General features: G+C 59.3%; 1 protein-coding gene across 1 annotated transcript; it reads left to right on the top strand.

The window, feature by feature from the left end:
• The first annotated feature begins 273 nt into the window (after positions 1-273).
• Positions 274-10,886, top strand: TCF19 (transcription factor 19). The gene is made up of 3 exons (XM_066581599.1): positions 274-910; positions 7,651-8,236; positions 9,983-10,886. The coding sequence occupies exons 1-3, from the start codon at positions 637-639 to the stop codon at positions 10,203-10,205; spliced, it is 1,083 nt and encodes a 360-aa protein (XP_066437696.1). The 5' UTR covers positions 274-636; the 3' UTR covers positions 10,206-10,886.
• The last annotated feature ends 686 nt before the right edge of the window (positions 10,887-11,572 follow it).

The following is an 11,572-nucleotide window of genomic DNA, read 5'->3' on the forward strand; positions in this document are numbered from 1 at the left end:
AGTCAATAAAGTTTATTCTATTGATGGCGTCAGCAGAAGGAAAGCGCGGACGAAGGAGAAGGCGTGGCTGTGTGCGTCACCCAATTACCTACTGCCGCTGATACGAGGCGGGGCTTGCAGCCGTAGCGCGCCATGTGAAGGGCGTAGCTAAGAAGACCATAGAGATGAGAGGGGCGTGGCTTCTTGAGCAAAGGAGACGCTACGAGCAGGTGGCGGCAGGCGTGGTTACAGGCTGTGGGCGTGTCACACGCTGGGAAAACGCGCCAAATTTCAAAGGCGCGCTTCCGTCCTGCGATTTTCCCGCCGTCCTCCCGGCGCAGTGAGCGGCAGCCGCGGTGATCCCGGGAGCTCGGTGACGTCACGGCCGGTATCCCCTCCCCCTGCTGTGCACAGCCGGGCATTGTACAGAGTGCCGGTTTATTACCTGGGGGAAGTAGATAAGCTGACGTCAGCAGAAGTGGAGGCCACGCCCATTTTGTATATTGGGGGTCAGCTTGATCTGGGGGGCCCCAATGTTGTAGGTTCCTATCAGCCATTTTATCTGGTTATGATCTTGGGGTGTGAGGTGAAAGGTCATCGCTGTAGATTGTAATCGTGGGGCCCTTATCCGGTCAGACGGTCGCCATCGTTGCCGCCATGGTGGGGCCTGACGTGTCCCTGGTGCAGCCCTGCTTCCAGCTGCTTCGTATGGGCTCTGACCTTGAGGCGATCCAGACCTCCGCCGCGCAGAGCGCCCAGGACCTCTACACCTTCCTACCGGACTCCTCGCGCTGCATCTACCGGCTCGGAGCGCGACAAGATGTCTGTGACGTTCCTCTGCCTGGGAAACCTGAGGTCCATGCGGAGATCGACGCCGAGCGCGAGCTGAGCGGAGACTGGCGGGTGACCCTGGAGAGCTGCTCCGCCTGCGGTGACTATCTCTGTCTGTCCGTCTCTTATTTCTAGGGACCTCTGTAGGACTGACGGCCCCTGAGGGCCAGACCGTTGTGCTGCATACTGGCGCCACGACTATTGCAGAAAAAGTAAATGGTGCCCTGTAGATGCCGCGGGCGCAGAATGGCGCTTCTGGAGGATTCTATGTCCATTTACGCCCGCAGCGGTGTGGCTCGTCCTCTAGAACATGCAGCGCCCCCGGCTGTATTCACACGGTGCTGCGGTTTTCCATGATCTGTGGCAAATACTGAAACTTATATAACTACGCAGTTCTGCAAGAAAAGCTGGTAAAAGAGCACCATGTGATACCGCCTTAAAGGGGTAATCTGTGTAACCCCTAGCAGTACTGATGAGCCGGCCTCAGGGTAGGTCATAGGGAGTTGATGGGTGGGGGTCAGCTGCTTGGGGTCGCCAGTGATCACCCGGTCTCAGCACTTGCTGCAGCGGGACTGATGTTGACTGCTCCAACTGATTTCAGTGTTAATGACTCCTTCACCGACTCCAACCGCCTCTGCAGTGAGTGGAGTGGGGGATGGGGGGGCGGGGCCGAGGTCAGGTGATCACCGACGGATGACCTACCCTAAGGACAGCCCAGCAGTACTGCAAGGGGTTAAATGCTCAGAATACCCCTTTAATAAAGGGCTCCTCTGAAGGCATTTATTTCAGTCTGCAGATGGCGAAACCAGCACTGACTCCCCGTTCTCCAAGCCACGGTTGGGGGTGAGGGCTAGGGGGGAGGAAGGGGTGAGGGCTAGAGGGTTGGGGGGGAAGACGGGGGGAGGGCTAGAGGGTTGAGGGGGGGGGCTGGTGGACGGGGGGAGGGCTAGAGGGTTGAGGGGGGGGGCTGGTGGACGGGGGGAGGGCTAGAGGGTTGAGGGGGGGGGGCTGGTGGACGGGGGGAGGGCTAGAGGGTTGAGGGGGGGGCTGGTGGACGGGGGGAAGGCTAGAGGGTTGGGGGGGAAGACGGGGGGAAGGGCTAGAGGGTTGGGGGGGAAGACGGGGGGAGGGTTGAGGGGGGGCTGGTGGACGGGGGGAGGGCTAGAGGGTTGAGGGGGGGGCTGGTGGACGGGGGGAGGGCTAGAGGGTTGAGGGGGAAGACGGGAGGGTTGGGGGGGAGGACGGGGTGGGGGCTAGAGGGTTGGGGGGGAAACGGGGTGGGGGGGAGGAGGGGGGAAGGGCTAGAGGGTTGGGGGGGAAGGGCTAGAGGGTTGGGGGGGAAACGGGGTGGGGGGGAGGAGGGGGGAAGGGCTAGAGGGTTGGGGGGGAAGGGCTAGAGGGTTGGGGGGGAAGACGGGGGGAAGGGCTAGAGGGTTGGGGGGGAAGACGGGGGGGAAGGGCTAGAGGGTTGGGGGGGAAGACGGGGGGGAAGGGCTAGAGGGTTGGGGGGGAAGACGGGGGGGAAGGGCTAGAGGGTTGGGGGGGAAGGGCTAGAGGGTTGGGGGGGAAGACGGGGGGGAAGGGCTAGAGGGTTGGGGGGGAAGACGGGGGGGAAGGGCTAGAGGGTTGGGGGGGAAGACGGGGGGGAAGGGCTAGAGGGTTGGGGGGGAAGGGCTAGAGGGTTGGGGGGGAAGGGCTAGAGGGTTGGGGGGGAAGGGCTAGAGGGTTGGGGGGGAAGGGCTAGAGGGTTGGGGGGGAAGACGGGGGGGGAAGGGCTAGAGGGTTGGGGGGGAAGACGGGGGGGGAAGGGCTAGAGGGTTGGGGGGGAAGACGGGGGGGGAAGGGCTAGAGGGTTGGGGGGGAAGACGGGGGGGGAAGGGCTAGAGGGTTGGGGGGGAAGGGCTAGAGGGTTGGGGGGGAAGACGGGGGGGGAAGGGCTAGAGGGTTGGGGGGGAAGACGGGGGGGAAGGGCTAGAGGGTTGGGGGGGAAGACGGGGGGGAAGGGCTAGAGGGTTGGGGGGGAAGGGCTAGAGGGTTGGGGGGGAAGACGGGGGGGAAGGGCTAGAGGGTTGGGGGGGAAGACGGGGGGAGGGCTAGAGGGTTGGGGGGGAAGATGGGGGCTAGAGGGTTGGGGGAGGGCGGGGGGTGTGGCAAGGAGGATGGGGGGGTGAGTGCTGGAGGGGTGGGTAGGTCGGGGGCAAGGAGGACGGGGATGAGTGCTGCAGGGATGCAAAGCGAACATGGGGGTGAGTGCTAAAGGGGTGGCAAGGAGAACGGGGGGGTGAGTGCTAAAGGGGTGGCAAGGAGAACGGGGGGATGAGTGCTAAAGGGGTGGCAAGGAGAACGGGGGGATGAGTGCTAAAGGGGTGGCAAGGAGAACGGGGGGATGAGTGCTAAAGGGGTGGCAAGGAGGACGGGGGGATGAGTGCTAAAGGGGTGGCAAGGAGGACGGGGGGATGAGTGCTAAAGGGGTGGCAAGGAGGACGGGGGGATGAGTGCTAAAGGGGTGGCAAGGAGGACGGGGGGATGAGTGCTAAAGGGGTGGCAAGGAGGACGGGGGGATGAGTGCTAAAGGGGTGGCAAGGAGGACGGGGGGATGAGTGCTAAAGGGGTGGCAAGGAGGACGGGGGGATGAGTGCTAAAGGGGTGGCAAGGAGGACGGGGGGATGAGTGCTAAAGGGGTGGCAAGGAGGACGGGGGGATGAGTGCTAAAGGGGTGGCAAGGAGGACGGGGGGATGAGTGCTAAAGGGGTGGCAAGGAGGACGGGGGGATGAGTGCTAAAGGGGTGGCAAGGAGGACGGGGGGATGAGTGCTAAAGGGGTGGCAAGGAGGACGGGGGGATGAGTGCTAAAGGGGTGGCAAGGAGGACGGGGGGATGAGTGCTAAAGGGGTGGCAAGGAGGACGGGGGGATGAGTGCTGGAGGGGTGCAAGGAGGACGGGGGGATGAGTGCTGGAGGGGTGCAAGGAGGACGGGGGGATGAGTGCTGGAGGGGTGCAAGGAGGACGGGGGGATGAGTGCTGGAGGGGTGCAAGGAGGACGGGGGGATGAGTGCTGGAGGGGTGCAAGGAGGACGGGGGGATGAGTGCTGGAGGGGTGCAAGGAGGACGGGGGGATGAGTGCTGGAGGGGTGCAAGGAGGACGGGGGGATGAGTGCTGGAGGGGTGCAAGGAGGACGGGGGGATGAGTGCTGGAGGGGTGCAAGGAGGACGGGGGGATGAGTGCTGGAGGGGTGCAAGGAGGACGGGGGGATGAGTGCTGGAGGGGTGCAAGGAGGACAGGGATGAGTGCTGGAGGGGTGCAAGGAGGACAGAGATGAGTGCTGGAGGGGTGAAGAGGACGGAATGGGTGCTAAATGGATGGTGAGGAGAACGGTGGTATGAGTGCTAGAGGGGTGGGAGGAGGACGGGGATGAGTGCTGAAGAGGTGCAAGGAGGACAGAGGGATGAGGGGTGGGTAGAACGGGGGCGAAGAGGACGGGATGAGTGCTAAAGGGATGGTGAGGAGGACGGGGGATGAGTGCTGGAAGGGTGCGGACACGGGGGGACGAGTGCTAGAAGGGTGCGGGGGGGACGAGTGCTGGAAGGGTGCGGGGGGGACGAGTGCTGGAAGGGTGCGGGGGGGACGAGTGCTGGAAGGGTGCGGGGGGGGACGAGTGCTGGAAGGGTGCGGGGGGGGACGAGTGCTGGAAGGGTGCGGGGGGGGACGAGTGCTGGAAGGGTGCGGGGGGGGACGAGTGCTGGAAGGGTGCGGGGGGGGACGAGTGCTGGAAGGGTGCGGGGGGGGGGACGAGTGCTGGAAGGGTGTGGGGGGGGGACGAGTGCTGGAAGGGTGTGGGGGGGGGGGACGAGTGCTGGAAGGGTGTGGGGGGGGGGACGAGTGCTGGAAGGGTGTGGGGGGGGGACGAGTGCTGGAAGGGTGTGGGGGGGGGGGACGAGTGCTGGAAGGGTGCGGGGGGGGGGGGACGAGTGCTGGAAGGGTGCGGGGGGGGGGGGACGGGTGCGGGGGGGGGGGGACGAGTGCTGAAAGGGTGCGGGGGGGACGAGTGCTGAAAGGGTGCGGGGGGGACGAGTGCTGGAAGGGTGCGGGGGGGGACGAGTGCTGGAAGGGTGCGTTGGGGGGGCGGGGAAGGGTGCGGGGGGGGGACGAGTGCTGGAAGGGTGCGGGGGGGGACGAGTGCTGGAAGGGTGCGGGGGGGGGACGAGTGCTGGAAGGGTGCGGGGGGGGACGAGTGCTGGAAGGGTGCGGGGGGGAGCGAGTGCTGGAAGGGTGCGGGGGGGACGAGTGCTGGAAGGGTGCGGGGGGGGACGAGTGCTGGAAGGGTGCGGGGGGGGACGAGTGCTGGAAGGGTGCGGGGGGGGGACGAGTGCTGGAAGGGTGCGGGGGGGACGAGTGCTGGAAGGGTGCGGGGGGGACGAGTGCTGGAAGGTTGCGGGGGGGGGGACGAGTGCTGGAAGGGTGGGGACGAGTGCTGGAAGGGTGCGGGGGGGGACGAGTGCTGGAAGGGTGCGGGGGGGACGAGTGCTGGAAGGGTGTGGGGGGGGGCGAGTGCTGGAAGGGTGCGGGGGGGGGGGGACGAGTGCTGGAAGGGGGGGGACGAGTGCTGGAAGGGTGCGGGGGGGGGGACGAGTGCTGGAAGGGTGCGGGGGGGGGGACGAGTGCTGGAAGGGTGCGGGGGGGGGACGAGTGCTGGAAGGGTGCGGGGGGGACGAGTGCTGGAAGGGTGCGGGGGGGACGAGTGCTGGAAGGGTGCGGGGAGGACACGGGGGACGAGTGCTGGAGGGGTGCCGGGAGGACACGGGGGACGAGTGCTGGAGGGGTGCGGGGAGGACACGGGGGACGAGTGCTGGAGGGGTGCGGGGAGGACACGGGGGACGAGTGCTGGAGGGGTGCGGGGGGGACGAGTGCTGGAGGGGTGCGGGGGGGACGAGTGCTGGAGGGGTGCGGGGGACGAGTGCTGGAGGGGTGCAGGGAGGACGCGGGGGACGAGTGCTGGAGGGGTGCGGGGGGGACGAGTGCTGGAGGGGTGCGGGGGGGACGAGTGCTGGAGGGGTGCGGGGGACGAGTGCTGGAGGGGTGCTGGGAGGACGCGGGGGACGAGGACAGGGGGATGAATGCTGGATGGTGTGAGGAGAACATGGGGGTGAGTGCTAAAAGGGTGGCAAGGAGGACAGGTAAGTGAACGCTAAAGGGGAGCAAGGAGGACGGGGTAAGTGCTAGAGGGGTGGGGAGGGCAGTGTGAGGAGGAGGATTGGGTGGTGTGAGCATTGGAGAAGCAAGGAGGACAGAGGGGGTGAATGGTAGAGGTGTGGGGAGGACAGGGTACTGTGAGTGCTAAATGGTTGGGGGGGGGACAGTGGCGAAGAGGATGGGGGGGAAAGGAGGAGAGGAGGACGGCGGTAACTGCTAGAGGAGGACGGCGGTAACTGCTAGAGGATTGAGGAGGACGGCGGTAACTGCTAGAGGATTGAGGAGGACGGCGGTTACTGCTAGAGGATTGAGGAGGACGGCGGTAACTGCTAGAGGATTGAGGACGGGTGGGCGTGAGTGCTGGAGGGGAGCGAGGAGGACGGGAGTAACTGCTAGAGGATTGAGGAGGACAGGTGGGCGCGAGCGCTGGAGGGCAGCGAGGAAAGGGGAGGCAAGGAGGATGACTGCGTAGTGTGAGTGTTTGAGAGGCAAGGAGGACAGGAGGGGTGAATGCTAGAGGGGTGTGGAGGACAGTGTGGATGTGGGTGCTGAAGGGAAGCGAGGAGGACAGAGGATGAGGAGTGGGGAGGACAGGGTGATGTGAGCATTGGAAGTGGGGTTGAGTGCTAGAGGGGCGCGGAGGACTGTGGATGTGGGTGCTGGAGGGAAGCAAGGAGGGGTGGGGAGGACAGGGTGATGTGAGCATTGGAGGGGTGGGTGAGTGCTATAGGGTGGAGGATAGGGGGTGAGGACGACGACCGGGTGCTGGAGGGTTGAGGAGGACAGTGGCATGAGTGCTGGAGGAGTGGAGAGGACGGGGGGGGGGGGGGTGAGTGCTAGGGGGGCAAGGAGAAGAACAGGGTGGTGTGAGGGCTGGAGGAGGACAGAGAAGGGAGTGCTGGAGGAGGGGTTGGGAGGATGGGGGTGCAGAGGCACAGGCTTTTAGATTTATGTTCTGGCACTGTACATGTGTCGAATGGGCGGTCGCAACCACTATGTCCAGCATCACCCATTATGACTGGATTGACAGTGAGGGAGAACAGCCACACCACACATTTACAGCACTTAATGCTGGATCTAAGAAGAGCTGCCCAAGCGAAATAGAGGAGAGTATGGAAAAATGCAGGGAGAGAGTCAGAGGTGCATCAGTTGCTGAGCTGATTCTGTCCCGTGACAGGTCCTCTATAACATGTCTAACTGAGCTCCACGGGAAAGAATAGCGCCACCTACCAGACTGTTATACTAGACACTCTCTTGACCTCTGTCTGACAGTGGAACGCTATGGACATATTTAACGTTTATGACAGATATCCCGTTGTACACCCCAAACATGGACATCAAATCTGCAAACCCTGTGGGGTCTGCAACTTAGTTTTTAATCTTAGATGTGTTTGCATTCATGGGTGTGGAGGTGGACTTGGCCTTAGAGTAGCGCATCTGAGGATTGAATGTAGGTGGTTGTGGCCTCGGGAATGTCCGGGAGTTGGATAGATGTGTGAAGGTGGTCTTAGAGGAACATGCCTGGTGATCTGCAGGGGTTGGATAGCTGTGTGGAGGTGGCCTTGGAGGAGCATGTCTGGCAATCTGTGGGGGAGGTTCGATTTCACTACTGAGAATTTACATATGTAACTTTCCCTGTTTTCGTACCAGGTATTTCCATCAACGAGGTTCAGCTCCAGCATGGTCAGAGAGTAGAGTTGTCGGATGGAGACCTTCTTCGCTTCCAGGAGGAGGGGCCTTCTTCCCCGACCTCGCCTTCTGCATCTCCCGACATGTACTTCCTTTTCCAGCGGGTTCGTGTGCGTCCTCTGGACTTCTGCGCCATCACATCACCACGTGCTCGGACCACGTTCCCTGGTTTCACGCCTGTACTAGGAACGCAAAGATTAGGAGGGGAGCGAGGAACCTCTCCGCACTACACAACTGGCGCCACGGTCATCCTCAACTCCATTGGAAGCATCAGTAAGATGAAGCGTGAGCGGATGCACAGCGGCGGACTCATCGGAGGAACAGTTGAGTTGGCCAAGCCTCCTACTCCCGACCTGCCGCTGCCATCCCGTACTGGTCTGGAAAGGAGGAGCAGTCGCAGAAAAGCGCAGCACAAGGTCCTCTGTGAGTTGGACGAAGATGAGGAAGACGGGCTGATAGAAGAAGATGAGGGAAAGCGAAAAAGAAAGCAGGGAAGGCAGAAGGAAGACGAGAAGAAGTTGGCACAGCAGCAGCTGGAGATGGGCAGGTGAGGGGGTTCATATTCTATAGTGTGCTGTGATTCTACACCATGTTGACTAATCCAGAGGTAGGGCGCATGCAGACGTCTGTATCACTGCGCCATTCTCTACAGCTGTAATAAAAGCGTGTGATGACTGTTGTAGATTTTGTGGTGTCCAGTGTCGTACAGGGGTTTTAGTGCAGGTCTGGTACGATCCGTTGGAGCCCACGTGCAGAGGTATAAGGAAATGGCGCTTCTAGGGGAGAAGATCTCTACATATGGCGCCTGACAGAGCTGGTACAGTAGTTTGTGAAGACTGCGGTTCTGTACCCTGCCAGATGGGACTGATGATCAGGCTTGTTGAACACAGTCAGCAAGCTTGTCAGAGACCCTTTTAAAGATCTCATTACATGTAGTTGAGCATTAGTTGTTCCAGACTACTAAGACAAGCGCTGTGCAGACCCTGAACAAGCGGGGAATGCTGGGGGTCCCCAGTAATGTCTCCTGATATCACACCGTCTTATACTTGAGTTGCATTCACGTGGATTCTTGCTGCAGGTTTGAAGCGGTCCGTGTGAATTCGCATCAGATCCACACCTCGTTACTTCTAGTGTAACTCCACGCTGTAGTCTATACGGAGCAGATTATTTTCCTTGACAAGAAAATTGACGACGCTTGCCGTGAAATCCATACATGGATTCAGTCCTTTTGGATTTGCCCAATGATAATAGCTAAATTCTCGTACCGATCCGCGGTTGAAGGTGAAATTTCACAGGAAAAATGTGTGGATTTTGAGGCAAGATCTATGCTTTAAAAATGGCTGGAACCTGGCTTTATAAGTCTTCGTACGGCTCCTGTGTGCATGAGGCGGTAATGGCATCACTAGACGCATCGCCAGCTGGACAGACCTCTATGGAGTCCGACCTTCACACGCACGTCAGTGCTCCTGACTTCCCACTGTTCTATTCCTGTGACTTATGCCTGCAGCGAGGGAGCGTACGTACGCAGTGGGGCAGATTTACTAAGAGAGATGCACCAGTTTCTGGCTTAGTTTGCACCAAAATGGGTGTGCAGGCCATGCACCACATTGATGTGTATTGGAGACTTTCTGTGCCTTGCTTGACAAGCAGGGGTAGCTTACTTGGAAAGAGGTGGGGCCTAAAGGTAACAACTAAATTGGTGGTATAAAGTTGGAGGAGTGTTTGAAGAGGTGCCAAACTTATCCTACATGAACTGCTGTGGTAAGTCTGGTGCATTGTAAGTGGGCAAAAATATAGAAACACCTTGATTTTTAAGTGGAGGTAATATGACATAGATGCTACCGGACAGAAGTGAACATCTGCTCCAGCAACAAGGTTCCATTGGTCAGGGGTTTGAGCCACTCAGCTGCTGTTACCAGCCGGCTCCCAAAACCACCCAGAGCCGGGCAAGAGGTGAAGTAAACACAAATTTGGCAGGAAAGCTCTCAGCCAAGCAGGAGTCAAAAGGGAGGCTCAGTGCTAATTATTAAATCCCCCACTCATTTCATATGGTAGTTCCATCTTTTTGTCCGCTGCCTAGACAGGATTGGTAGATCTAGAAGTGTTGTGTCTTCATGGTCACATACTGCAGTCTGTATAGGAGCTGTATACAAATAACTGTATATTTGGGCTGCTTGTAAGTTGTTCATGTTCTTCGTTGAGCACACCGCCTTTCCCCATCCCCCTGCCCTGCTGTAGCGTGATAGGATCTGTGTAGCTGATGACTTATTTGTCTCTTTGGTTCTTTTTACAGGAAACCTCGTGGTCGTCCAAGAAAGACCCCGGCTCCTCCGCTGGTTGTGTCCCAAACAGTCTCCAGCGCAGAACCGTGCGCCTGGCGTGCTTGCTGCCTCCCACAGGAAGACACAGTCAGCTGGGTGCAGTGTGACCGCTGCGACTCCTGGTACCACGTCGTGTGCATCGGGCGCAGCCTGACCTCCTTGCAGGACACAGACTTCCACTGTGGCTGCACGTGACTCGCCGGTGTCATCTTCATTTATGGTCGTCTCCCTAGTTTTACCAAAATATTCCTCTTTACCACTTTGTGTATAATATGCGCGTCGGCCCCTCTGCGGCAACTTGCACGTTACAATTGAAGTCTCGGCAGTTTTGTTCATTGTTGAAGGCATCAGATAGCAGGTTCTAGACATGTGCACTACAGGGACCGTATCACCCCCTTCATTATTTAATTCGTTTCCTGCGGGGAGGTGGACAGATCTTTCTTACTGCAGACGCCCCCGCATAAGGCTCTAGTATTGGAAGATCTGAGGCAGAGAGTCTCGCTGACGTTGCTCTGGACAGCTTCTCTACTGTATAACGTATAGCTATACGTTTTAACACTCATTTAAAGGGAGTCCTGACCTGAAATCTCAGCTGATGAGGCTTGTGAAGGTGCAATGTGGTATCCAGGACTGGACACAAAGGGCCGTTGTGGATAAGAAGCGGTGAAATGTCTACATTGGGAAAGCTGGGTTCTGGTAGGCTGCTATGGGCATCGTACATAAGCAGAGCACCGATGTAGCATCCATGAGATCTTTGGACTTATCATCTGTCGGGGGAGTCCAACTCCTTGCAGCACCCAATTATTACGAAGATGGCCTTGAAGGGGTTGTCCCGCGATAGCAAGTGGTGTTAAGCACTTCTGTATGGCAATATTAATGCACTTTGTAATATACATCGTGCATTAAATATTGGCCATACAGAAGTTATACACTTACCCCTCGGGTGTTGGCGTCCCCGTCTCCATGGCGCCGACCAAAGTCGCCTTCTCCCTGGATTAGACGCGCCTGCGCAGTGTGCCCTCTTCTGTCTGGCTCCGGCGTGCTCGCGCCGCAGAGGTCTTCTGCGCATGCGCAGAAGACCTGTGTGGCGCGAGGACGCCAGAGCGGCCCCTTCAGTGCAAGCGCGTCTAATCCAGGGGCAAGGCGGCTTTGGTCGGCGCCATGGAGACGGGGATGCCAGCACCGGAGGGGTAAGTGTATAACTTCTGTATGGCCAATATTTAATGCACGATGTACATTACAAAGTGCATTAATATGGCCATACAGAAGTGCTTAACCCCACTTGCTATCGCGGGACAACCCCTTTAATGTTAAATAGAGTATAAGCACTGACTGATGCTGCCATTAGTAGGGGCTGCACAAGGGCGGCTGCCTTAGAGCCATACTTATAGATATTGGAAGACCATGTGCATAAAGGGGTATAATGTAGTGGTCTCCATGTTCTAGACTGCATCTTATTACACGGCTACATTTGACCGCAACGGTGACCAATAAGATCTCCGCACATCTACGGAACCTTCACGCAGGCTAATTGCTCCCCCCCCCCCCCTTCGTTTGTGCTG

This window comes from Eleutherodactylus coqui, chromosome 10 (assembly GCF_035609145.1).
Source record: "Eleutherodactylus coqui strain aEleCoq1 chromosome 10, aEleCoq1.hap1, whole genome shotgun sequence".
In the NCBI taxonomy this organism is placed as follows: domain Eukaryota; kingdom Metazoa; phylum Chordata; class Amphibia; order Anura; family Eleutherodactylidae; genus Eleutherodactylus; species Eleutherodactylus coqui.